General features: G+C 50.9%; 1 protein-coding gene across 1 annotated transcript; it reads right to left on the bottom strand.

Annotated features, from left to right (window-relative positions):
* Positions 1–197: 197 nt before the first annotated feature.
* On the bottom strand, positions 198–27,270 carry CLSTN3 (calsyntenin 3). Its single transcript, XM_028121164.2, has 18 exons — positions 26,935–27,270; positions 24,429–24,551; positions 23,791–23,986; positions 21,933–22,141; positions 21,512–21,661; positions 21,101–21,286; positions 20,393–20,674; positions 19,479–19,591; positions 17,424–17,586; positions 16,356–16,412; positions 15,493–15,650; positions 15,224–15,372; positions 10,813–11,039; positions 10,344–10,514; positions 9,431–9,576; positions 9,090–9,225; positions 567–769; positions 198–338 (listed from the first exon to the last, which is right to left on the bottom strand). The coding sequence occupies exons 1-18, from the start codon at positions 26,996–26,998 to the stop codon at positions 198–200; spliced, it is 2,874 nt and encodes a 957-aa protein (XP_027976965.1). The 5' UTR covers positions 26,999–27,270.
* Between the last annotated feature and the right edge of the window lie 642 nt (positions 27,271–27,912).

The raw sequence follows: 27,912 nt of genomic DNA, 5'->3' as shown, positions 1-27,912 counted from the left end.
CACAGGAGGGAGGTGGGCTGGGGGCGCAGGGGGAGGCAGATCCCAGTGGGGCCCACCGGGATTTGGGGATTAAAGGGTGACTCATTCTGAAGAGCCCTCTCCCTCCTGGTCTCTTCTCTCAGAATGTCCTTGTCTCTTTTCTGGGGGTGTCTCTGTCTCACCAGGGCAGAATTCTCTGTTTGGGGAGGGCTGTAGCCTTAGTAGCGGCGTGGAGGGGTCTCAATGATGCGTCTCTCGTTGCTGCTAGGGGAGTCTGCGGCCTCTGAGTCACTGCTGTCGTCGTCCTCCTGCGGGCCACCGGCAGCCCCCACCACGCAGGCCTGCCGATTCTGGTAGGACTGGATAAGGCAGAGAGCAGAGAGCACGGGCCTCAGGGGTCTGCACACACCCCAGAGCCTCTGCCACGCGGACCACACTCCCTCGGGCCCCTTACCCCACACCCTCCAGACCTTCCTCCTTCCCACTCATGGCAGCTCAGCCTGGAGCTTTTTGCCCCAGGGCCTGGCCATGCAGATGCTCCTGCTGAATCTTGACTGTGGACTTCCCCACTTCCCAGGGCCACTCACCTCCATGGGGTTCACGATAATGGTGAGCGCTGAGTCATCCCAGAAGAGGTCGGGGTCCTTGGGGTCACTGGAGGCCTCTGGAGGACCACCGGCCCCTGAGACACGGCGGTGAAGGGAGTGGATACGCACGAGGCCCAAGATGACCATGAGCACCAGGAAACCCACACACACCACAATGATGAGAGTCGCCGCACTAGGGACCACTGCAGGGAGAGCGTGCAGTGTGAGGAGACTGGCCAGGCACACCTGCAGGGACTTGGCACAGTGGGGAGTGGGGGCTGAGGGCGTACCCGGGGGAAGAGGGAGTCCTGGAGTAAGAGAAGACAGGATTCCTGATGGCCCAGAAGGGAGGAATACCCATGCAAGCTGGAGGAGGACTAGAGCCCTATTGAGAAGGGCAGGAGATAGGGAGGAAAGGGGGTAGAAGCGCTGCTAAGGCCAAAGGGACAGAGAGAGAGGGAAGGAGGTGTCCAAAGGGGGGCACGGGCCAGGGAGGAGAGCTCCCGGCCCAGTGCTATCATGAGCAGCCCGATTCTCAGCAGACAGAGGGCAAGGATTGGAGCCTACCCAGGCCATTCTGCCTGTGCCTTCCCCAGGGGCCACTCAGCCTAAGGAAGAGGTGCCTCGTGCCCAGTGGGGGAAGGAGAGAGGCAGCCGCACAAGCTCAATGGTGCAAGAGGAGAGAATGTCCTCCTGCATCGTAAGAGGAGAAGCAGGCCCCAAGCCTGGCCTGGCAGCCAGAAGGAGACGCTAGCACCCAAGGCTGGGGGACAGGTCCCGGGGGCAAGGAGCAGCCCCTTCAGTCACCCACCTGGACTGAGCTCGTTCCTGCTCTGTGACACCTCCCTTCTCCCTGTGGGCTCAGGGCTCCTGGGCACCTGGGGGTCCTGCTCCTCCCAAATCTCCCCCTGAGGTATACCCACCTCCCCCTTGGCCCTGTCAAGCCTCTGGCCCGGCAGCCTCACTTTGATGCCTAGGCTCCGGGGAGCATGGAGCCTGAAGGGCAGTGAGACAGAGAAAGGCGCAAGCACTCACACGCGGACCTTAGAGCTGAGGGCTGCAAAGCAGATGTGGACGCACAAGCACATGCCCAGGAAGAGCATGTGGGCACACAGCTGGGCGAGAGCCGCCACACCCCACACCCGAGCCAGGACTCTGCCAGCCTGCACCCCCGTCTGCACCAGCCCCCTGGCAGCCTGCATCCCAGGAGGAGAAAAGGGATGTGTCTGAGAGTCCCCAGCAGGGCGGAGCAGAGCCGTATGTGCAGCGTCACCCAGCTCCCTACCAGCTACGCGCACCTGGCAACCCCCTGGAGGAAGACGCTAACAGCACAGACGCGGGCTGTGGGAGCCACAAAACAAGCAGCCGTGAGCACAGCCCCGCCCGCCCCCCCCACACACACACATACACACAGTACCCGGAGCGGGAGGAGGAGGCAAAGCAGGAGAGCCCACAGCCCCACGGACAGCACGTGGAGGTGACAGTCCCACACACGTGTCCCCAGGCTGAAGGCCCGCAAAGGCAGCTGGGTCACTGCACCCCACATGGGTGCACAGCCCTGCTCACTGTTTGTATGCACAGAGGGCTCCGTGAGGCCCAGAATCTGGACAGTCCCCTGGCTAAGGAGGGCATTACATGTATGCATCCCATACACACACACAGCCCAGTCCAAATTTACCCACAAGCCTTTAAGACTCACATGTTGATCTGTACTCAGAAAACTATAAAATACTCATGAAAGAAATTGAGGAAGACACAAAGAAATGGAAAAATGTTCCATGCTCATGGATTGGAAGAACAAACATTGTGAAGATGTCAATGCTACCTAGAGCAATCTACACATTCAATGCAATCCCCATCAAAATACCATCCACTTTTTTCAAAGAAATGGAACAAATAATCCTAAAATTTGTATGGAACCAGAAGAGACCCCGAAGAGCCAGAGGAATATTAAAAAAGAAAAGCAAAGCTGGCGGCATCACAATTCCGGACTTCCAGCTCTATTACAAAGCTGTCGTCATCAAGACAGTATGGTACTGGCACAAAAACAGACACACAGATCAATGGAACAGAATAGAGAGCCCAGAAATGGACCCTCAACTCTATCATCAACTCATCTTTGACAAAGCAGGAAAGAATGTCCAATGGAAAAAAGACAGTCTCTTCAACAAATGGTGGTGGGAAAATTGGACAGCTACATGCAGAAGAATGAAACTGGACCATTTCCTTACACCACACACAAAAATAGACTCCAAATGGTTGAAAGACCTAAACGTGAGACAGGAGTCCATCAAAATCCTAAAGGAGAACACAGGTAGCAACCTCTTTGACCTCAGCCGCAGCAACTTCTTCCTAGAAACATCGCCAAAGGCAAGGGAAGCAAGGGAAAAAATGAACTATTGGGATTTCATCAAAATAAAAAGCTTTCGCACAGCAAAAGAAACAGTCCACAAAACCAAAAGACAACCGACAGAATGGGAGAAAATATTTGCAAATGACATATCAGATAAAGGGCTAGTATCCAAAATCTATAAAGAACTTATCAAACTCAACACCCAAAGAACAAATAATCCAATCAAGAAATGGGCAGAAGACATGAACAGACATTTTTCCAAAGAAGACATCCAAATGGCCAACAGACACATGAAAAAGTGCTCAACATCGCTCGGCATCAGGGAAATCCAAATCAAAACCTCAATGAGATACCACCTCACACCAGTCAGAATGGCTAAAATTAACAAGTCAGGAAACGACAGATGTTGGCGGGGATGCGGAGAAAGGGGAACCCTCCTACACTGTCGGTGGGAATGCAAGCTGGTGCAACCACTCTGGAAAACAGTATTGGAGGTTCCTCAAAAAGTTGAAAATAGAGCTACCATATGATCCAGCAATTGCACTACTGGGTATTTACCCCAAAGATACAAATGTAGGGATCCGAAGGGGTACGTGCACCCCCAATGTTTATAGCAGCAATGTCCACAATAGCCAAACGGTGGAGAGAGCCAAGATGTCCATCGACAGATGAATGGCTAAAGAAGAGGTGGTATATATACACAATGGAATATTATGCAGCCATCAAAAGGAATGAGATCTTGCCATTTGCAACGATGTGGATGGAACTGGAGGGTGTTATGCTGAGTGAAATAAGTCAATCAGAGAAAGACATGTATCATATGACCTCATGATATGAGGAATTCTTAATCTCAGGAAACAAACTGAGTGTTGCCGGAGTGGCGGGGGGTGGGAGGGATGGGGTGGCTGGGTGATAGGCATTGGGGAGGGTATGTGCTATGGTGAGCGCTGTGAATTGTGCGAGACTGTTGAATCACAGATCTGTACCTCTGAAACAAATAATGCAACATATGTTAAGAAAAAAGAAAAAGAAGAAGATAGCAGGAGGGGAAGAATGAAGGGGAGTAAGCCGGAGGGGGAGACAAACCATGAGAGACGGTGGACTCTGAAAAACAAACTGAGGGTTCTAGAGGGGAGGGGTGGGGGGATGGGTTAGCCTGGTGATGGGTATTAAAGAGGGCACATTCTGCGTGGAGCACTGGGTGTTATGCACAAACAATGAATCATGGAACACTACGTCAAAAACTAATGATGTAATGTATGGTGATTAACATAATAATAAAAAAAATTTTTAAAAAAGACTCACATGTCGAGAGACAGAGCAGAACATAAAGAAGCATAAAGCATATAGGCACCACACACACAGCCTGCTGCATACCCCTCCTCCCCAGCCACCAGCACCTGCAGGCTGTCACAAGCTCCAGGGCCAACCAGGAGTGTGGAGAACACCCTGCCGGAGCAGGCACTCTAACCTCACACCTCCCTGAGGCCACCCTGATGGCTCCCTGCCAAGTTGGTCCCCATCCTGACCCAACCCATAGCTCACTTGGGGCCACTTGCCAATGAGAGCCGATCCTGCTAAACAGATCAGGCAGGCTCCCTGGGTACCCGCTTTAGGGCAGAGATGCCTAGTTCATCATTTCTCAACTGGCCTAGGGATGGGGAAGAAGGGAAGAAGGGGACAGAGGTGCTTTTTCTGATCACCTGCAGGAAATAGTCCCTCCCAGGTCTCCATGTCAATGGGTAAGATCCAGGAACAGTAATCCTGACAGAGATGGCCCCTGTGGCTAAGCCCAGGCTCCAGAAGGAGTAGAGACCCTCCCCCAACTCGGAGAGCAGGCCATAGCAGGTAAACTTGCTCTAGGCGCATAACAATGACAAGCCAAAGTTTCTGGTTTGTGCCTTAATCAAATGCATTTGTTCTTCTGAGCCCCAAGCCTGATGAAGGAAATGACAAGTTGGTTGCCAGGAATAAGAAATGGCTCCAGGAAAGACAAAATGCAGACCCTGTATCTGCAGGCAAACAAGCAGAGTTAATTAATTTAAAATGAGCCTGGAAGCCAGTGAGATGGCAGGATTTTTAAATTAGCAACAGACAAAAATCACGAGTTTATAAAAAGTGCATTCAACCTTTCTTGCCACATTAAATTCAAGCAGTTAATTCTGGCCTTGAATGACCTGCACGGCCAACGTGAAGGGGTGTTTTATCAAATGGCCCTTGCGAAACTTCTGGTTTCAGTTGGTTGCAAGGACACTGTTGAAGCCCTGTCCACAGTCCTGCTTGGTGCCCCCTTTCTGAAGAGCCTTGGGAGAAACTTCTTTCTGCTCTCAGTCCCAGGACTTCTCTTGAAATACTGATGGGCTCTTATCATATCACTTTCATAAGTGCTCAGGTTTCCTTTTGCTTAAGCTCAGAGTCCAAATTCTGGCACACTCTAGCAACCACAAATATCTCAGAGTATGTATTTTATGAACGGACTTTATTCCCCACCTGCACCTTATTCTTCTTTCAGAATTGTCCTTTCTTCCCACTCCTCAGTTCATTTTCCTTTTCTTTTCTTTTTTTTTAATTTAGGCTCCACGTCCAACATGGAGCCCAACATGGGGTTTGAACTCACGACCCTGAGATCAAGACCTGAGCTAAGATCAAGAGTCGGACACTTAACCGACTGAACCACCCAGGCGCCCCTATGCTTACCCTGTTTCATTGTAGGTCTTCCTTCAAAGCTTCAGAAACTTGTAAGAAAAAAAGTAGGGAAACAGTTCCCAAACTTTGCTGCACATTGGAATCACTTGGGGATCTTTAAAAACCACCGATGCCTGGCTCCCACCTCCATCCTGATTTAACTAGTATGGGGCATAAAGTAACCTAGGCACCAAGCGTTTTTACAGCTCCCCAGCCAATCCGATGTGTATCAAAATTCGGGATGACTAGATAAATATGGTCTTCATATTTATGGAATATGGAAGACCATATTCAAGACCATAAATATGGTCTTCATCTCACCCTTCTGAGACAACCTTATTCTCCCTAACCATGAACACCCCAAACCAGCTGCCCACCCTCCATTCTCAAATTCTCATTCTCTCCTGCCCAGCCAAAATCCCTTCTACCCTTCAAGGTCCAAGCTCAAACTCTACCTGCGCCCCAAAACCTTCTCTGACTGTCCCAATTCACACTGATCTCTCTTTTCTGGCTCCCTTAGGAGTTTCAGAGAAATGAACCCCCTATCCCACTTGGAGGGGACTATGCCTCCTTCAGTTTCCCCCTGGCTGGAGCAATTTGAAATTGCAAAGCCATGACTCCGTAACACCGCACTTGCAGTTGGGAGGGTTCCTGGACAGTCAGAAGGTGAGGGGAAGGAACATTGTGAAGAGTCAGAGACGGCATATGGAACGGGTTTTATGAAGTGGATCTCCTGGTACGCTCAGGAGACATCCATCACCAATTGTTTTAGGTGAGCTATGACTCTGCCTCCTACTCAGGCCAAAATAAGGGGAAAAGCAAATGCAAGCTGCCTCTCTCAGTTGAAATCTCAGAGGCAAGTTTGGCTGGCCTAGACATCAGCTCAGAACAGTGGATGGGGAGGCTGGGTTTCACTCTGAGGAAGTGAAGCAAGGGCAACCTTCACACACCCTGGAGCACCCCAGGCAGCTTCAGGGGATGAGAGGTGAGAAACATGGCCTGCCAGGCCAGCCAGTGTGGGGCAACTGGCTGCTCAGGGCACAAAGCTCTGGGGTAGTTACAACAGGGATTCCCTCCCCACTGAAAACAAAGATTGAGAATCTCACCAGGCCCAGGAGCAATGCCAATACAGATCTACTTTGAGCCTAACCTGAGTAGCAGGACCCAGTATCCAACCCAGATGAGGCTGAGTAGGATGATTCCCAAGGAAAGAACTGGACAAAGAGCTAGGGAATCATAAGGGGGTGCGGGTGGGGCAGCTGGACCCAAGGGTCTTTTTAACAAAAATGGGTTTAGCTTGCTCACAGGTCTCTAAAGATTGTGTGAAGTTTCTATGAACCCTTGCAACTTGGTTATGCATTATGCTCCCTCTTCACCCTACTTCCCTACTCCCTCCACCCCAACCTCCAACTGTTTTGTTATAGTAAGTAAAAACACTTAGAGAGGCCCCTGCAGGTGTTTTCAGAAAGAGCAAGGAAGAAGGGAGCCAGTACCAGAGAAAGAGAACACAAGAGACCTAGTGGTGTCCATCACTTAAGGAGAGGAAACCAGACGGAATCCCTGGGGGTACCAGGGAGCTAGCCTCAGTCAAAAAAGCCCTAGGAAGCCCTCAGGAGCTCCCCCAAATTATATGCAACTATAAAGTAATGAGAGAGAGAGAGAGAGAGAGAGAAAGAAAGAGAGAAAGAGAGAGAGAGAGAGAGAGAAAGAAAGAAAGAAAGAAAGAAAGAAAGAAAGAAAGAAAGAAAGAAAGAAAGAAAGAAAGAAAGAAAGAAAGAAAGAAGGAAGGAAGGAAGGAAGGAAGGAAGGAAGGAAGGAAGGAAGGAAGGAAGGAAGGAAAAAAGGAAGGAAGGACTGAAGGAAAGAAAAAGAAAAAGAAAGAAGGAAGAAAGGAAGGATTGAAGGAAGGAAGGAAGGAACGAATGAAAGAAAAGAAAGAAAGAAAGAAGAAAGAAAAGAGAAGGGAAGAAAAGAAAAGAAATGAATAGAAAAGAAAAGAAAAAGCAAGGATCAAATACAACTGGAGAAGGTATGGAAGTCAATGGTTAGTGCACAGGCTCTGGAACCCTGCTGCCTGGATCTGAGTCCTGGCTCTTACCACTTTCTAGCTGCGTGATCTTGGATAAAGTGCTTAACCTCTCTGGGCTTCCATTCCCTTGCCTTTTTTAAAGGGCATTATTCTAGTACCTATTTCGTTTGTTGTTTGTAAGGACTAAATGAGTTAATATGTGTAAAAGCCCATGAGCGTGGTACCTGGTACACATCTATGTGTTCACTATTTACTTCTTATTAAATGTATTGATATGAGCTCTGTAACTTTCAAAGTCATGTTTGGGGGTCATGGACTTCTTCCAAGGAAGCATTTTCAGAATTCCTTAGGGAATTGCCTTCAGAGCCCGTGATACACCTTTTGACTTTCTTCCAAAGTGACAAATCTGGGCCCTCTGAGAGTAGGTTGTATATTTAAAATCTTCAAATGATATCCAGAGCCAACTCTGACAAAAGTGGCTGATGAAACTGGGTAATCCTGAAAGGCGTCAAAAGCAAGGCGTATCTAAAAAGTAATAAAAATAAATGCATCACATAAATTGACTTCGAAAGCAATTCTAAAAGGGATTCCAAAAATCATCTTCAGCATCGTCAGAATCATGTTGCAGCTTTTAATAATGTGGAAGAAAATCATTTGATAATATTAGGTGTAAATACCAGGTTATAAAATAGTTTGATCCCAACTTTGTTAAAAAAAAAAAAAAAAGGCACAGAAAAAAACTGGAACATTAACAATGGCTTCTTCTCCATGACGGAATTATGGCTGATTTTTCTTCCTTTTACTTGTAGTTTCTAGTTTGTCTACAATTAAGCAACTCTTAAATTGCGAATTAAACTTTGCATCACTGGTAAAGGACCACGGCCAGGGAACCAGATTGCTCAGAAGGGCAGCTGTCCATCTAGATTTAGTACTTTGCCTAGTTGCATGCTTTGTCCTAGAAAGACTTATGACCTCATAGATAGCACATAACAATACAGGTAATAGCACCAACTTTCTCCTTGAGGATAGAAACTGTATTTATCATATAATTCTTTTATGTTCCTAATAGCACTTTAGGACAGTACTAGTACACAGTAGGTGCTTCATAAATACTTGATGGCTTCACTACAGAGGATCCCTAGGTCCAGGGTTAATTTGATATTGCTGGGGACTGGCAGCAAGAACAACAAAGGCACCTAAACCCCAGACCAACTTTATGATTCCAGGCATGAGCGTCCCTGGCAATGAATGACACAGGCTCATATTCTCCCTGAGGGAAAGTTAATGGTCCAGGGGTTACAGGGATTGGCACAGAGTGGTCAATTAAGTCAGGCAGTACAGGGAACAGAACCATAGCTCCACTAGCCTCCTCCCCTCCCAATGATGGAGGAGAAGAGGCCTGTGCCCAGCCCGCTCCCTGCCACCGCCCCGCCCAGCCCGGCACAGTCTTACGTACTGGAGTTTCGGTGGGAGCTGGCCAGGCTGTGTCCAGCCATCTCAGGAGGGGGCTGGTGACCACGGTGCAGGAACTGCTGGGAACTGAGCATGTGGCTGGGGTGGGCCACCCGGTTCATGCTATGCAGGACATTGACCTGGGGAGGGAGAGCTCAGTGGGCACCCGCTTCTCTGCAGGTCCCACCCCACTTCGCTAGAGCCCATCTGCTAACCCTGTCCCACAGCATCTCCTCTGCCACCACCAGGTGGCTCCTCCATGCTTCGATGCCCACTCCCACCAACTGTGGGGTCTCAGTCTGCTCCAGCAGGGGAGCTGTGGAGGGAAGGAGACGCTATAAATACCTCCACAATGAATTCATTGCTGGAGTAACGACCATTCATTTCTGAGCAGGACAGCCGGAACTTCCTGGCATAGAGGGCAGCTCCGTGTCTTAGCCGATAATGAGCCTGCCTCAGGATCTCTTCGTACACAGTGATGCTCTCCACCCCTGCGGGAGGAGGAAGCAAGCAGCTCAGGGCAGGACCCTCCCAGGGGGATGACCTGAGTTCTCCTGAGAGATGTACCCCTCCACCCCCAGCCTGGCTTTAACTGTCTGGGATAGAGTGACTGGAATCCATTTCCTGCTCTGCTCTTCTCTAAAAACTCTGTGGCTGAAGAGAAGGCAATAAGGACACCCTGCAAGACAAAGGGAGGAGGCAAGCAGGAGGGAAACAGAGAGAGTGGAAAATACAGAAGTCCTCGGTGAGGCTCTGGAAGGGAATGGAGATAGGAGGGAACCAGTTACGACCATCTTCTCCTCCCTTATGGAGGGTCCTTCAGAGAATACAGGCTTCCTTTGAAGCTACCAAGTCATTACCACTATTCATTAAGATGTGGGCACATGAGTTAAAGCTCTGATGGGTACGAGAGATCGGAGAGGTGGAAGACAGAGAGAAGACAGCTAGGACCAAACAGCTGGAGGACTGAAAGCTCATCAGGGAAGACTGAGCCACAGGAGGAGTGAAACCAGGAACAGAGGGGAGCCAGGGTATAGAGAGAAGCAGGGAGAAAGAACCACTTGGGGGCCCAAATGCCAGCACAGCCCTTCTAGGGGCAACCTGGAAGCCAGAGGAGCTTCCCCAGGCTGGCAAGCTGCCAGATGGCACTTGGCCACGTCCCTAGGCCTGGAAGGAGGACCCTCTGGAATTCCCAGAGACTTGATCATGGGGAGGGGCGCACACAGAGAAAGAAGACAGGCTCTCAGTCCCCACTGACCGGCAATGGTGAGGTAGGCGGACGTGTTGGTGAGCTCCAGCCCTCGCTGCTGCAAGGATGCCATGTCCAGGAGCAGGCTTTCCCGCTCGGGGTCTAGGTCATCCCCCACCAGCGAAATCTCACAGCCATCCAGGTTATGCACGATCTCATCTGACATGCGTGTGTCTGTCACTGGATGGGAGAGAGTCAGCATACGGGTCACAGCCAAAGGGCCCACCTCGTGGCCATTCTTCCTCCCCTTCCAGGCTCAGCCCCCGAGAGCAGTCAGCATCATTTTCAAAAACGCCATTACCCCATACTGTCCTCACACCCACAGGCCTCCTCCTGGCTCTATGTCCTCGTGTAAATTGTCCTAGGCAAGCGAATGCAGGATGAAGTCACTCGCATTTCTAGCCCCAGATTTTCTCCCTCCCTCTGGTTCCAGACATGGGCCGTTTCTCGGGACATCACTCCCTGGAGTCATCCTTACCTGTGCCCTGCCAACTCTCATCCTTTTTGGCCTCCACCTGGTGAGAAATGGAGCAAGTGATTTGAAGATCGGGGAACAAAGGGATCCCCTCAGGTCCCTCAAAATCCACAGCTGGGCGGGCAAAATGAGCAGTGCCACTTAGCAGGATCTGGGGGGCATCAGGCTGAAGAACCACCACATAGCCCTCCACTTCGGGGATGGAGACACAGGATTCTTCGCTGAAGCACCTATATGACAAGAGGGGAGGGAGGCAGCTTGTGACCCTAACATCTCCTCCCCTATGATCCATACTCTGTTTCACCCCTCCAGGCCTCGATCTCTACAACAGAGCACCCCGTGTCCGGGAGAGGGAGGGGAAGAGAGAGGGATAGTGTCTCTGCCACAGCACCACTACCCCTCCATAGCAAAGCTGGAGGGGAGATAGCCTTTCCGGGGAAGATGCCACTTCGGGAAAGGGTCAGGGACAGATCAGGCGACCCTGACCTTGAGGGAAGAGAACATCATCAATGCCCTAATCCAAGATTATGGAACATCTATCAAACTTCCTTCTACAAACCAAACCTACAAAAATGTCTACACATACACAGCTCTTTACTCAGGGGATTCAAATTAAAACACGTGTTCAGTAAAATATCTGGAAGATACATGTCCAAAAATACTCAACAACAAAAGTGGAGGGGAGGGATATGGTGGGGGAGCCCATCCCAGGGTTCCTCCTCCTTGGTGTGTCTTCCATTCATTCCCTTCAATATCAGAGAAACCCACTTTGGTAGGTGAGCTAATGTGACAATCTTAGACCTGCTTCCGTGGTCCCACGAAGCCTCATTGACCTCGGCACCAGGAGAGACTCCCTAAAGCACTCAGCCAGGCCAATCAACCCACAGCACAGCTGCTCAGGAAGGTGTTCCCAGGGTCACCTCCAGCCCCATGCTTTGCCAATCGATAAGAATGGCACCTCACCTTCTCATCACACTTGCTAGTTTCTGAAGCATTTGCGCATATTATTTCATTCAACCTTATGTCAGCACTGTGGACTCAGGATAAGAAACCAAAGATGATCAAGCATCTTGGTCACACAAGAAATATGTGTCAGAGTCAAGGCTTAAACCTACTCTTCTTATTCCAAGGTCACACACTTTCCACCGAACCATGGCCACTATCTGGGGCCTGGGTTTGCGCCAAATTTATTTATAAAGAAGTACCCCTTGAACAAGCAGCCTTCACAAGGGAGTTGGTAACTCAGAAGCTGGGCCTATGGTCCACATGCTTGTGCTAACTGAGGGCGTGTTACTGAGTGTGCCCGGCTTGACCGTGGGAGCAGTAGAGGGAAGGGGTAACCTCAGCAGATACAATGAACTCAGAGCCCTTGACGTTACCAATGTCCACAACCTGCTGAGTTCCTGTGGGGCCTAAGAATCTGCACGGTCATTCCAAGGGGCCCAGAACAAAGCCTCTTTGAAACCAACGTCAGCTGACCCTGAAAACACAGGCTCCAACAGACATCCCCACTGCAGTGAGCAGTCCAAAGGAGACCCAAGGGGCAACAGAGGGCCGGCCCTGACCCGAAGGCACTGATGATCTGGTCAAGAGCTTAGATATGACACACAACCTCAAAACAATGGCAAACCGTAGTCACCATCATGTAAGCGGAACGAACCAAAACCCCTGAGAGTTTAGAGAGGGAGAGGTTATTTCTGGCTAGGATGGGACTGGGGCATTTGGCAAGGGAGGACAGAAATAGTCAAAAGCAGCAGCCACCTAGCTGCCTTTGAGGGAGGGTAGGACTTCACCAAGCAGAAGGTGGTAGACCCTCGAGTGGATGGTGAGGAGTGTACCAAAGGGAATAGAGAACATGAGGCAGGAAAGCTGGGGTCAGATGGCTGAGGGCTTTGAGTGCAGTTTTTGAGCACTAGCCAAGAGGAGGCCATTGATATCTTCTACATCAGGGAAATATGAGGATGAAAATTCTGATTTATGACCACTACTAACCTAGCCTCTGGTGAAGGGTGAACTGCAGTTAGAATACTAGAGATGGGTCAGCTCATTAGGAGGTTATGGCAATAGGCCAGGTGAGAGAGATAATCAGAGCCAAGGCTGGAGTCTTAACAGCAGAAATGGGAAAAAAGGAGACAGATTCCCCAACACCCAGCACAGGCCGGATCAGGGTGACCTGGCAACTGATGGGGCATGGAGGACAGACAGGGAGGTCTCAAGCTTGAGTGACTGCGAGGGCAGAGACATCATCACAGAAATAGAGACTTCAGGGGGAGGGGCTAGTTTGGGTATCAAAGGTCATCATTTCACCTTCAGCGCATCTGTTTGAGGTGCTGGCAGAACTTCTAGATAGAGGTTATAGCAAAGTAGAGGTAGAGAGTCAAGGGCTTAAGGGAAAAGGACAAAGTTAGACAAAAAGATGTGGTAGCCATTTATTCAGAGGTTAATGCCACAAACTAGGTGGGCTTTCCCAAAAAAGAGAGGAAAAAAACCTTGGGGAAAATCTGCATTGACGAAATACTTGCATAAATCTGGCTCTAAATGGACAGAGCTCCATTAGGAACTTAGGAACCTTGGGAAGCGCCATGGACTAGGGCAAGGCTATGTATCAGAAATCAGGAGGTCCTGTTAGGTACCTGCCTCTCTCTCTTTCACAGCTGCACATGCACCCCCTACCCCCACCCCCACACATAGAGCTCTCTGTTTTCTCCAGTGAGGTTAGCACTAACCCCATGGTAGCCCCATAAATGGAAAAATGAGAGCTCTCTTTCTTGACCTCATACAGAAAACAACAAGACCCTTCCCCCTACTAAAAGACTAAAGTCAGGTTGCCAGCCCTTGGATAAGCCTCTCCACCCCCCCACCCCCCGCCTGAAAGAGGTAGGAGGAATTCAGATGAATCCATCAACACAGAGGATGTCAACTCCTCCTTGCAGAGCTCCATCCAAAGCCAAAAGACAGTGCTGTCCCTTCTGACATGGCTCCTGAGTCACGCGAAGGGCATGAGGCAATTGCTTGGTCTCTGATGAGTTAAACCCTATATAACTGCATGACTGCCCTTTAACAACTAGAGTTCCAGCTAGAACATGGGGGCGGGGGGGGCACGCTCAGCTCTGGTCTGTGCCCCCGTGACCGCAGCTACCTGTGGCCTTCAGCTCCATACTGTGACCACACCACAGGCTAGAAGCATGATTCCCAAAATCGGCTGCCCAGCCTTCCAGAGCTCTAATTGTGAGATCTGATAATCATGCCCAGTCACTCTGTAGGGCTCAGAGCTGTCTCCTCCCCCCTCTCTAAACCCACCATTCCCAGGAGAGGGACAAGCCAGAGACGTTTATCTTCATATCGCTTATGGAGAAACTGAGACAGAGCAGGGGAGAAGGTTATGCTTGTTCAGGAATCCTGACTTCTACATTGTGTAATCCACCCACTAGATGGCAGTATCTCCTAAAAACTGCCCCACAGACGCTACGGGTGAAAATGCCTGCAGAGAACAGCCAACATTGGGGCAATAGGCATTCTGCTAAGCGTTTGATCTGCATTGTAACATTTAGCTCTCGTAACAATTCCATGAGTTAGATTCTATTGTTATCCCGGCTTTACAGCATTTGCTCAATGTGAAAACCTAGTCGGTAATAAGCTCTATGTCCATAACTATTATGATTTCATTACCTCTCAATTAATCTGTATTTTTAAATACCTAATATACTTAAACCTTGAAATAATGTACATTTTTTTCTTTTAAAGAATTAAAAATATTTACTTAGAATTCAAAGGTTAGCAAACTTTCTGTGAAGGGCCAGACAGTAAATATTTTTGGCTTTTGGGGCCATACAGACTGTGTCCCAACTGCTCAGCTCTGCCATCATAGTGTCAAGTAATATGCAAATGAATGGGAATGGCTGTGTTCTAATAAAACTTTATTTACAAAAACAGGCAGCAGGCCAGCCATTGGTTGCCAACCCCCAGATTTAGATCATCTATCTGATTTGACCTTGCAAGAACTTGATGAATCAAGACTAAAATAGGTGAAACAACTAGAGCTATTTGCTCAAGGTCATCCAGGCAATTATTATTGAGTCAGAAGTAATGTCAGATCTCCCAGCTCCCAATCCAGTACCCTGTCTGTCCCACTTTACATATCAGCATAGAGGCACAGAGAAAATTAAAACCCCAAAGTCCTGGAAGGGTGGTTGGCAGAAAGAGTAATGAATCCTTTAACTGTTGAGTCTAGTCCAGGCTCTTCTACAAACATTGCTATGTCAACTGAGCAGGTAGGTCAGTTTGTCTCTGGGGGCCCAATCTCCCCATCCATACAGTGAGGGGGGTGTGCCTAGCCCTGGGTGACCTCTAAGCCAAGGAGTTCTGACACCATCTGACTCTGCTCTGTGATTTGACCGCCCCACCCAACACTCACTTGACAGCTGTGGTGAGGCGCAGGGGCCTGACGCCAGGCGTGGCAAAGCGCAGAGTGTTCATGTAAGCCACATGCTGCAGGGCATGGTTGAAGGTCTCCACATCATCCCCCTCCAGGGTGAGCAGGGACTGCGAGGGGTTCACGTGGACCTGGGCCCCAGACACAGACAGCTGAGAGCAGGACCGGGAGGCAGGAGAGGAAGGGAGCAGAGGAGGAGAGGTGGGCAGGGGGCATGCCCGGAAGGACAGGGCTAGAGGAAGGGGCTATACCTTCATGCCTTTGCCCAGGCTCTCGAAATCCCTATAGTCCAGCCCCTCCCGGCATGCATAGAGGCACTCGATGACCTCGCGGCTCTCCAGGTGGCCTGAGCGCACGCTGAAACCAGCCAGGTAGCCGTGGAAGTAGTGGTGGATCGGCAAGGGGTCTCCTAGGGCAGGAACACAGGGGCGAACGGGAGCTGAGAGTGGGTGAGGGGACAGGCGGCTGGAGCAGGAAAAGGGGCAGAGAGGAGGGGCAGAAGGCTGGAGAAAGAGCATGAGAAGGAGAAATGTGGAAATGAAAAAGAAAGAAGAGACCAGGAAGTGAGGCTGGGGAGACTGGGGAAAGCAGAAAGGAAGACCAAAGAGGGAATAAATCCAAGAAGAGGAGAAGGGTGAAAAACAGAAGCAACAGAAATGAGAAAAGCTCCCAGGAGAGGGAGAAAGGACAGGAGTGGGACCAAAGGGAGGAAAGAGGAGCCAGTGGAGGAAAAGGAGAAGGCAAGAGGGCGTGGTCACAGGGCATGCAAGGGGACCCAGGGGGACGTGTGGAGCTTCGCAGATGCCCAGATCTCCCTGTGTAGGACTGCCACCTGCCTCCCACAATCCGATCCACTACGTGGAAAGCCAGCAAGAGAACTCCTCCACTTCCTTCTGTGGGCAGGAAGAGACACCCAGGATGCCACCAAGCTCCATCCGGCCTTACCTCTCCGAGGGAGCCCTGCCTTGCAGTAGTTCATGGAGGCTCTGCCCCTGGTGGAATGGGCAGCAGTAACTATGAGGCTGGCTGGGATTTGGGGTTGGGATGGAATCAGGAGCACAGCACAGAAAGTTAAGGTGAGAGCTCTCTGGTCTCCAGTTCTTATGCAGAGTACCTTGTGTGGTGTCTGTACTGTTGTCTCCTCCCTTTTCCTTCTCTTTGTTCTTTTCCTCTGGAGGAAAAAAAAAAAGTGGCAATGAGTTTAGGGTTGTGGGGACAGATTGGCAGCGAGGAAGAAGAAGTCTTCCCTGCTCTGTCCCAACCTGTGTAGGACTGGCAACCTGTCCACTGATGTCTCATCTCAATCTCTCTGGCCTCTGCTAGAGACCAACCCCCAAATATGTTGCTGAGAAAACACAAACACTCTTTGCCTTCCCCCATTCTCTACTTCGGTTCCCTGCTTGTTCTTTCTGAGAATTTATTACAATTTGCCATTTGTATATGACTTCTTAGTTTTTAAAAATCTACCTCTCCAAATAAAATGTAAGCTCAAAGAAGGCAAAGATTTTGTTCCATCTTATACTCCATTGTGTCCTCAGAACTAAGCAGAATGGCACAGCCTTACCTGGTATTTAACAAATATTTGTTGAATAAATAAGGGAAAAGAAAAGCAGAGTCATGTTACCAATATTCGCAACAAGGGGGGAAAGATCAAGGAGCAGCAAATGGCAGACTGTCTCTTTTAAAGAGTGCCACAGAAAGCAAAAGCTTTTGTAGATCGCCCTCAATGGGTAAGACACACACACACACACACACACACGTGCACACGTGCACACACGTGCACACATACTCCCAGAAGGGAAAAAATGAAAGAAGTAGCTTAAGGAAAATTGATGACTCTCTGAAGTATTACTGACCTCCAGCAAGGGAATGTACTGTGGAATGATCCCTTTGATGGAACAATGTGGGCACTGGCCAGAGTTATACAAAGAGAGATTCCGGTGCTGCCTGAGGTGATGACTGGTTGAGTAGGTTGCAAATGGTGGGGCTGGGGGGGGGGGGGTGGCGGGGGGGGGTGGCTCTGGGGGTTTGTGGTCTCCTCCACTGGAGATCTCTCTGAGTCATCCCACCCAACTGCAGGGTGATGCATGAAGTCAAGCTGCCCTTTCTCCTTCACCACTAATCCTAAGCCACTAGAGGCTCCAACCTTCAGTGTCTTCACTGAGAATCTCAGGGGACTTACCAGTCCAGCAGGCCCCAATCATGAGAGCAGGTTCCCTTCGGGGCGGGTGGATGAGACCATTGTCATGGATGAGGGCAGGGTCGAACGAGATGCCATCGGCATAAAGTGTGACTGTGGGGAACTCCAGGTTCAAAGCATAGTGGTGCCACTCATCATCACAGACCTGGGGAGGGGGGCAGCATAAGGGCAAGAACCCTCAGTTACTTTATCTTCAGGGAACTAACACAAGGTACTGCCCCTTCTCTCTAACCCCTGATTCCTCTGACTATCCCCCACCTCCATCTTGACTGACCCTAGGAGAAACATCCAAGGGGAGCCTCTTTGTTTTACTGTTGGGTTACAAACTTCTCTAGACCTTCCAGTGCATACATACATACATTCATACATACATACATACATTTTGGGGGGAAAATTTATTCATAAAATAGTGTGGTCCTCCTGTTAGGAATGTTTATAGTTTTAGAGATTTGTCTGAAGAATGGAATTTTAGGTACTTACTTGGTGCCTGATAGATTTTGGGCAGGGGTGTTATTTCTTGAGCTGGGTAGGCAGCAATTCACCAGTAAGCCCTGCTGATACAGCTGGGAATATGAGGGACTGTACCCTGTCTCCCAGGGGAAGGGGTTTGAATCTTGAGAGGCATTCCAGCACTTAGAAGCTGATAAGGCAGAGAACTCTCTACCTCATGCCGTCTTTCCCCCTCGTTCACTGTATTCTAACCCCAGTGGCCTTCTTCCCATGCTTGGAACATGCTGAGCACTTTCTTGCCTCAGGTCCTTTGCATCAGTTCTTCCCTCTGCCTAAACACTTTCTTCTCACCCATTTCTCATCCTTTAGAACAAAACTTAAATTTCACCTCAATTAGGCCTTCCCTGGACATCTGATCTAAGGTGAATTCCTCTCTCTTTGCCTTCCCCCATTCTCTACTTCAGTCCCCTGCTTGTTCTTTCTGAGAATTTATTACAATTTGCCATTTGTATATGACTTCTTAGTTTTTAAAAATCTACCTCTCCAAATAAAATGTAAGCTTAAAGAAGGCAAAGATTTTGTTCCATCTTATATTCCATTGTATCCTCAGCACTAAGCAGAATGGCACAGCCTCACCTGGTATTTAACAAATATTTGTTGAATAAATAAGAGAAAAGAAAAGCAGAGTCATGTTACCAATATTCGCAACAAGGGGGGAAAGATCAAGGAGCAGCAAATGGCAGACTGTCTCTTTTAAAGAGTGCCACAGAAAGCAAAAGCTTTTGTAGATAGCCCTCAATTATCCAATTTGTGGATCTTCTAGACCCTTCTTTTCCTTTTCTCTTTCTTCCACTTCCTGCCTTTTTCCAGCTATTTGCTTACTCGACACTCCACTGAGGCTTACAAGAAAAATAAGACGAGAACTCAAAGTAGTCCCCACTGGTCCTCGTGGTCAGCTTAGAGAATGAATAAAGCACAGGCTGCCACTGTCAGCTGAAGAAAGGATTTTACATTTTTTTTGGTCTGTTTTTATTTATCCTTCATTATCACAGAGACTAGTACTGAGAATTAACACTCCTTCTGACTTATAAGGTCTATCACATCATTTAATCCTGCAACAGCCCTGGGATATGCAATTCCTATTGTATATCTAAATTTAGACATACCAAGGAAGATTTCATGGCTAGTGAGTTGCCTGGCCAGACTTAAACCCAATCTGCATACCTCAGAATTACTTAATTTCTGGCTTACAACATGCTAACTGTTTGGGAGTCAGAGATATGTACTGTTAAAATTCTAGGTAACAAAGGGATGAAATAAAACAAGGGAGAAAGATGTTTGGTTGGGTATGATGTTAGTAGTAATGTGTTCCCTGTTTACTTTTAATCCCGGAGTGCTTTCTGCAGGAGACAAGCCTTGGAAAAGGAGAACAAGAGAACCTGGGAGCGGAGTGGTCAGGAACTGAAAGTGGAGCACGAAGAGGGCACAGGGCAACCCTGAAAATGCCAACCCCTGTCCCAGGACCCTCCTTCCCTGGAAGTAAGTTACACCCACCCAGCTCTCCCAGGAGCCTGGCACTGGCCTCACCTGCTCCAGCTTCCAGAGGAACTTGACTGGGCGGGCACTCTCCAGCAAAGGCCAGTAGAGAAAGGCAATTCTACAGCCATGGACGGTCAGTGAGTAGTGAGAGAAGCCGTCCTCTGAGGGGAGAGGATGGAGACAGGGGTCAAACCCAGGGCCTGAGTCAAGAACAGGTTCAAAGCACCAGAGGGAGAGAACGCGGGATTCTTTCTAATCACTCTCTCAGGTGCTCTCCCCTCCGTATTCCCTAGAGTCTCCTCCCTTTCTCTCCCTCTGACACACACAGAGTCCAGTCCAAGTGATCACTAGGGTTTCTCGAGCATTCTGATTGGCCAAGGTGCAACACTGGCCAGCCTGCTCCCACCCAGATTTCTACTGGTCCTTTGGTTGATGCAAACTCCATGGGTGACAACCCTTTTCAGGTCAAGAAAAGTGAGCTTGGAGAAGTGGCAGAAATGAAAGGTCTGGACAAGACTGAGCCAAGAGGGACTGTGCCACTGCAGTCCAGGGAAGGGGGTGCTTGGAAATGGAGCTAACTAGCCCTTCGAAGAGGAGGATAGGAGGGTGGTGGGAGAGAAAGAATGGGGTACACCACTATCCAGGCTTCTCCATTCCAGTGGACAGGCTTAACGGGAGTAGATTGGGGGGCAGCCTACCACATGGTGGGATGCAGGGGGATTGGCTGATTGCAGGTGAGAAGGGCAGCGAGTGGTCCCATTGCACTCTGAGAGCAGTAAGGTCTCAACCTATTATGCAGGCAGTAAGTCACACAATTTCAGGAAGCATCAAACCTAGCACTGCCATCTTACAAATGAAGAGAGAGGAAGTGACCTGTCCACAGCCACAAACTGGGCAGTGACAGAGGCAGGATAAGAAGCCAGTTTCCTCACTCTCAGAGCAGTGCCCTGGGGAAGGCTCACCATTCTGGACAGTGTTACACACGATGGTTTCCTCTTCCTTCTTGCCCTTGTTGGGAGTGACACCATGCTTCATCCAAAAGGACAGAGTAAAATGGTCACTGAGGCTGTCCTGGGGTCCAGAGCCCAGCCCAGCTGTGCCACCCAGGGGCACCTGCACAGCTTGGGTGCCATTGAACCAGTAGATAAGGCTGCTGTCCTGGCTGTAGTGCACCGAGAGTCCCGCTGTCCAGTTGGCATTGGGGCCAGGCATGGGCAACAGATCTACCTCCCCAGTGGCAGCACCTACAGAAGCCCCAGAAGGCACAAGTGTCAGAGCTGAGAGGCAGCAGATGGGGAAACAGGAAGCAGCCAGGGCAAGCATGACTGAAGGAGAGAGATTTCCCACAGCTAGTCTCATGGCCTCTTCTGGCCAAGACACCAGAGGATGGACCTCTCTTCTAGGAATGGCTCTCCAATTAACTCATGCTCCAGCTCTTCATCTCTCCCTACCGTTGTTGCACAATGTACCTGGTGATGGTCTCGTGCTAGCATCATGTGTCTTTGCAAACAACATATTGATTTGCTTTGGGGGCCACAGAGTTAACCACATGCTATAACCTCTGCAGATATATACCCCTGTGGGTGGGCAAGGGAAGGTATAAGGCAGAGTCTTCGGAAAGAGGCAGAGGAGGGTCAGGGAGAGGTCTGGAAAGGGGAGGGCACACCCACCACAGAGTTTCCGCAGAGCCCGCTCTGAGTAGTTGTCACGGTCACAGCCCTTGGCCACATGGCTGGTCTGTAGCTCTATGGTGGCCTGAATATTCCAGAGAGGTTCATCACAGGTCTCCAGGCGGATACCAGGGAACAAAGCCAAGCTCCCCGCACCTGGTGCATATTCAATCCTTTTGTTCCAGCCTGCATAGGGGAAAGGGAGAAGGTAGGGGAGAGAGAAGAGAGGAAGGCATCCCCTCTTAACCATTCTGCTCTTGTCATGTCCCCTGACATTCTTGGGTAGACAGCCACGGTAGACAGCTGCAAGCCTGCCCCCAAATATCTCTCCCCTGTATGATAGAAGGGACAAGAAGGGAAACCAAGGGGAAAGATGATTCACAAGATGAGTCACAGAGTGGAGCTCCTCACCTTGCCAGCTGGGTTTACAGGTAGGCTTCACCTGGATTTCCACCTCAGCATCATCTGCTGCCCGTTTCTTCCCGCAGTCATAAGCCGTCACTGTGAACTTATAAAGCCTCTCGCCACTGTACTGCAGCTTCTCCGTGTTCTCAATGTTTCCTGGGATGGGTGTGGGGGGAGACAAAGAGGGTAAGGAGCACTAGAGAAAGCCTAGGGGGGCAAGGTGAAGACTCATGAGTCAATTGGGCAACAGGTGAATTAGGCAGCAGGAAGCTGGGAAGGAGGTATCTGGGGGAAAAGGCTCTACATTGGGAAGCAGGTTATGGAATGCGGATCTGAGGGGCACAAGTGGAGAGCTCAGCCCCGGGGTGTTCTGATGGATGTGGGTGTACAGGGCTGGGCAGCCGGAGCGGGCAGGGGATGGACACACCGTCATTGTCGATGAGGAAGGGTGTGTTGGGTGTGAGGATCTCATAGTAGCAGATCTGGCTGTACTGGGGGGAGCAGTCACCATCGATGGCTTCCACCCTCAGGATGCGGTCGTACAGCTTCCCCTCAGTTACCGCAGCACGGTACAGCCGCTCCACAAACACGGGGGCAAACTCATTTACATCGTTGACCCGCACATGCACAGTCGCCCTGCGTGTACCAGAGCAGGAGGAGGGACAAGGAAGAGTCAGCCAGCCTCGAAACACAGAAAGAGGCACAAGTAGGAATGCAGACAGGGAGTCAGAGCAGACAGGAGCCCGTGTGTCCTAAGCCTAAGGCCATGGACATGCTCATCCCACCCCCCAGGACACCAGGCCCCACAAGGCAAGGGGTGATTGATAGAAGGGGTAAGGAACAACCCCAGGGGACACCAGCAGCTGACTTGGAGGACTCCTGTACAAAATGCTATAGGTTGGGTGCCAAGACATGGGGTAAAACAGAATTTTATATCCAGCCGGTTGTTCCTCCACAATAATGAAATCCAATGGGATAATCAAGGAAGACACAGAATAAAAGCCAAATTAAAACCAACCAAGAGATGGGGTGCCTGGTTGGCTCAGTCAGTGGAGTACCCAACTCTTGGTCTCAAGGTTGTGAGTTCAAGCCCCCACTGGGTGTAGAAATTACCAAAAAATAAAAATCCCAATGGGGCGCCTGGATGGCGCAGTCAGATGAGTGGCCGACTCTTGGTTTTGGCTCAGGTCCTGATCTCAGGGGCCTGAGATGGAGCCCCACATCGGGCTCCCCACTCAGCGCTGAGTCTGCTTGAGTTTCTCTCTCCCTCTCCCTCTCCCTCTGCCCCTCCCAGCCGGGAGTTCGTGCACGCTCTCCCACTCTCTCTCTCAAATAAATAAGTCCTTAAAAAAATAAAAATAAAATCTTTAAGACCAACCAGGAGAAGGGAAGTGGTATCTATATAAAAGCCATAACTTATCTGATATGAGCGCAAGAGGAGTGCTACCTTCTGTGCATCCGTGTGCAATGTGCATGTCAGGTGTGCCGCCACACACACACTCAGGCCCCATGAGGCAAGCAGCCCTGGGGCTCTGCCCTTCATACTGAGCCCTGCCCCTCACCAAGATCTAGGCACCCAGGTCCCAGAGGCAGGGTCCTATCTCCAAATGGGAAACTGAATCACAAGGAGCGGTGATATCACCAGTGCCTCTTAGCGGCCCAGGAACCCTGACTGCCAATCTTTCTCCGATTCTCAGATGAGAAGTTAGCTGGACACAGTCATAAGATTCTCAGGCCCTGGCTTCATTCATGCTGGAGCCATCTCCTGCCCACCCTCACCTAGCGCTGGGCATGAGTATGCCATGTGTGTGAGTATGTGCACACTGCAGACTGGTGGGGCAGGTGGAAGGAATCCGGATGTGTGTTGAGGTGCTCATCGTCCTTCTCCTCATTACGCTCCTCATCATCATAACTCCCATGTACTGAGCCTTTCCCACGTATCAAGCACCGTGGTGCACGCTTTTTACATAAACCATCTCCTTTACACTTCACAGCAACCTAGAGAAATAGGGATCATCATGTTCCCCATTTTACAGAGAAGAAAAGCAGATCAAGAAAGGCTAAGGAAGTCACCCCAGGTCATAAGAGGCAGAACCAGGATTGGATACATGTTTCTATCACCTTGAGTTGAAGGCTCCTGGAGGACACGGCCCCTGTCCCTGACCCTGATGAATAGAGAGGGGAGGGGGTAGGTAACAATGACAGCATGGACAGAGGACAGTGAGGGGCTTAGGAGGAGGGAGGAAGACCTAGCAGCAGGGAGCAGGAGACAAGGGCTTCCTCACTTGTGGGACTTCTTGGTGTTGGCCCCGTCGGGGCCCTCGCCGCAGTCGTAGGCCTGGATGGTGAAGGTGTGCTCCTTCTGGGCCTCACAGTCTACTGGCTCCTTGGCCCGGATCAGCCCTTCTCCAGTTGCTTTGTCCAGAATCACAGCCTCAAAGGGCACCCCAGACCCATGGAGCCGGAAGCCACAGATCTCACCTGGCCCAGGGGGGAGGGAGGGATGAGGCTCTTTCTCCTTTGCCACTTCCAGCATCTTCTTCCCAGCCTCAGCCTCCCTGCCTCAGGTTCGGCTTCACCTCTCCTTCCAAACCCCAGCCCTTCTCTTGCATATGTGAAAATGTTAATTTGTTAATTATCAGACTTAACAGCTCCAACACCGGAGCTGCAACCTCTCAGAGCTACTGGGTCTGAGATCTGACAAAATCTTGATGTGGTTAACCCCTGCCTGCCCATGTCCTTCTCTCTGGCTCCCTTTACTCAGCCACCATCCTTAGGCCTACTTCTACAACTTTGCCAAGACCTCTTCCCCACTTCCACTGCTCTCCCTCTGGGGACTTCCTCCCTTCTCCTCCCTTGCCCTCTGCCTTCCCAACCACTTTTCTCTGTCCTACCCACCTTGCCATCCCTCAACCCCAATCACCTGCATAGCGCAAGGGAGCATCCTTGTCCAAGGCAAAGAGTGGCGGGTTCAGCAGGACCGTGTTGTCATTCTCCATGACGATGCCTTGGTATTCTGCCTCGATCCATGGCTTGTGTTTGTTGGCTGACCCCCACCCAGGGAGAGAAGAGGAAGCACCTGTGAGCTGGCTCTCCACTCCCACACAACCCAGACACACACTCCAGCATTATCACCCTTTCCACCCCCTGCAGAAACACCTGCAGGAGGAAGGGCTGAGGACAAGAAATCAGCATTAAAGGAGTCAGAGGGTCTGTGAGAGGTCACAGCCTTCTCCTATGGCAGGACTGGTAGTTTCTGTGGCAACAGCCTACGCTGGGGGAGGAGGGGGACCACTATCTGCCCTAGGAAATGTGGTCAGAGGTGAAGAATTTTTTCAGGGATTTCAAGTGCTAGAGAGTGGTGACTGGAGATTCAGGGAGCAGTGGTGGGCCATCAGAAGGCCTTGGGAAAGGAAAGGCACAGATTAAGGGCAGAGTTGAGATTAGAAAAAGAAGATCTAGATGTTTCCTGGGATCCTGAGTGTTTACCCTCTCCACCGCCACCATCACCCCATTTCAGTCTTGATCCCTCCACTCTGCGCTTCTCCCAGCCAAGCCCCAACCTAAGTCCATTCATCCTAAGAGAAGGGAAAATATAGGACAGAAGGAGGGGGACAGAGAGGGGCAGGGATGGAGCAGAGGAATCAATGCCGAATGAGTGGACCCAGCACAGCCGACATCCTAAGGGATTATTGAACTGGCCTAGAAACAGGACAAATCGCCTCCCTGCTTCTCATCCCTACAGCCAAGAGAGCACACTCATAGCCAGCACATCTCTGTGTCCCCCACAAGACCACCAAACCCCACACTCCCTGAACCCCACTTTTTATAGACTCATGACTTAGTCCTACCTCCTGCCTACCCCACCCCTCTTCCCTTCAACCACCAGCCAACCAGGAGGGTTGCGGGACTCACTCAGCCTCTAGATTTCCCCATCTCCTGCCACATTCAGCTCACTCAATTGTGTCTCCTCCCCAGGACCGACCTCCCATTAGCCTGGGGAGGGGCTACGGGGAAGGCACAGTGTTTTCCCTTCCCCTCTAAACCACCCCCCACCCCAACTGCCACTGCCTGCTCTATCTAACCCCACCATGCCAACCACCAAGCTCCCAAAGCACACTCATGACGGTCTGTCAGTGGAACATGGGTGGAGGAAGACATACCATCAGAGGGAAACCGAGTCACCAACAGGAAAACATGCCCAGTATGTGACGGTGAATTAAAAATCCTGATTTCCTATCTTTCCTCCGACCACACCACTAAAAGCCTTCTGGTACCCGAATGCCTGCCCCTTTCTTGCAGATGACCACCAAAACCCCCTTCGCTAATGGCAGAGGAGAAAGCCACAAGATGGTGCTCAGAAGGCAAGCACAGGAAGTGGCAGGAGGCTAAGAAGCTGGGCTGAGGTCAGAGACTGAGGTGAGGAACCACAGCCTGAAGATGAAGGGGCTGCAGAGCAGCAAGGCCAATGCTGGGTACCTTCTCCACAGCTCGCCCCCGGGTCTCCCTGTTCCTCTCCTCTTGGCCACAGACTCTCCATGTGTTCACTTCCTTCACTCACTCCTGGCTCCCTGCCCTTCCTTCCTTGGCTTTCCCTTCCCCCTCTCCTCACCTGTTCTTCTTGATTCCCCTTTCAATTTTCAATCTTCTCTTTTTTTTTTTTTTTTGCCTCCACCTTTACCCTCTTTACCCTCCTTCTCATCCCCCTCCCACGCCTCATCTCCCTTGTCCTTCTCAGCTTTCCCTCTCACCACTCATTTAGCAACTCCCCCACACACACCCACTTCTTCCCTTACCTGTCTTTCTCCACCCACCTGAGCCCTCTTCCCCCAACCCCTCTCTCCCTGCCCCCTCCGCCCTGGTCCCTGTGCTGGCCTCACCCAGCTGAATTTCTCTGCTGTCTGCCAGAGAGGGCAGCTCTGGTAACCCTCAGCCCAGCTGTATGCAGGGTATGGATGCAGAGGAACACGCCAAAACATACGTGCTCCGAATTGCTGAGCTGCAAGGAACTGTTTCTCCCCAGGATGGGATGGAGATGAACCAGATGGATCTGCCACACACCCTTAGTGCGGGCACACCCCAGTGAACACAGAGAACCATCCAGAGATGCCTGTCACCCTTCAGGGGCAAGTCCTTCTGAGACCTGAGATTTCTCCCGCAGGCAGAAACTGGAGGAAGGGGAGACAGAGACCCCAGGATGGAAATGAGGACCATATGGGAGCCAGAGAAGCACTGGGTAGAAACAGCCCAGAGAGGATGATGTGCGGAAGGGGATGTGAGGGAGAGAAGGGGGCAGCTCTCAGAAAACGGATGGGAAGAACCCACACCTGTCATTTGCCAGAGAGCTTCAACAGCCCCTGCTCACCCCTACCCCCACATGGCTCTGCCGGATACCCCTCTTTCAGTGCCCCCTCCCCCACCTCACTCACCTTTGTTACAGGAGCTGGAGGGGAGCAGGGAGGCCAGCAAGAGGGGCAACAGCAGAAGGGTCATGGTGTGGTGTGGGCAGGGCACGGCAGGGCCAGGCGATTGCTCTCCCCCAGGAGCCTCCAGCCGGCTGATTCCACCTTGGGGGAGGGATGCAGGGGCTCTCCAAGGAGGGGAAGGAAGATAGTGGGCCACAGGGCAGGGAGAGAAAAGAGCCAGCCGCCCACACTAGTCCATAGAGCAGACCTAGTCAGACCCCAACCTGGGTGGCTGAGGTGGGGGACTTGCGGTGGCTTCTCGTTCGCTCTTGAGCCGGGCGTCCTCACTCTCTCCCTCATTCCCACCCCATCCCCGCTACTGCAGGATGACGTCAGCACCGCCAGGCGAGGACTGATGGGGCCGCTAGCCAATCGGGTGGCTGGGGGGGCCAGGTGCTGCAGGGGGGGGAGGGCGCCAGTGGGACTGGGGAGCAGGGGCGGGAGACTGTGTTAGGGCTTTTTCCCTAGACTGCAATTTGGGGGAGCCAGGGAACTGTGGGGGCTGGGGCGGAAGCTGGAAAACCGTAGAGGGGGTGGAAAATAAGAGGGACATTGAGAGAATGGAGAAGCTAGAAGCCCGGGGGTGGGAAAGCGAGACGTCAACGGAGACCTAAGGGAGGCGAGGAGGGGCAGTATCACGTCACCCTCCGCCCCCCCCCCCCCCCCCCCCGCCCCGCAACAACCAACTCTGCATTAACCTCTTTTCACAGCCCAGCCCATCAGCAGGTCCCTGCTGCGTGCCTCCTGGGAGCCTTGAAGCAAAACCCACAGCCTGAACCCAAAAGATCCTAGCATTTCCATTCCCAGCCCCAGGTGTCTGAGGAAACCATGGGATGGTCAGCAGGGAGGTAGAAAGGGTTCCGGGACTGGAGGAAGAGTGAGAGATTCCACACACACACCCACACACACCTGCCCAGACAATTCACTCCTAGGTGGGATTTT

The sequence above is a fragment of the Eumetopias jubatus genome, unplaced genomic scaffold (assembly GCF_037043125.1).
Source record: "Eumetopias jubatus isolate StellerSeaLion01/CBP00866 unplaced genomic scaffold, mEumJub1_p1.0 scaffold_8, whole genome shotgun sequence".
In the NCBI taxonomy this organism is placed as follows: Eukaryota; Metazoa; Chordata; class Mammalia; order Carnivora; family Otariidae; genus Eumetopias; species Eumetopias jubatus.
Note: the sequence above shows the minus strand (reverse complement) of the source record. Positions and strands in the feature narration are given on the sequence as shown.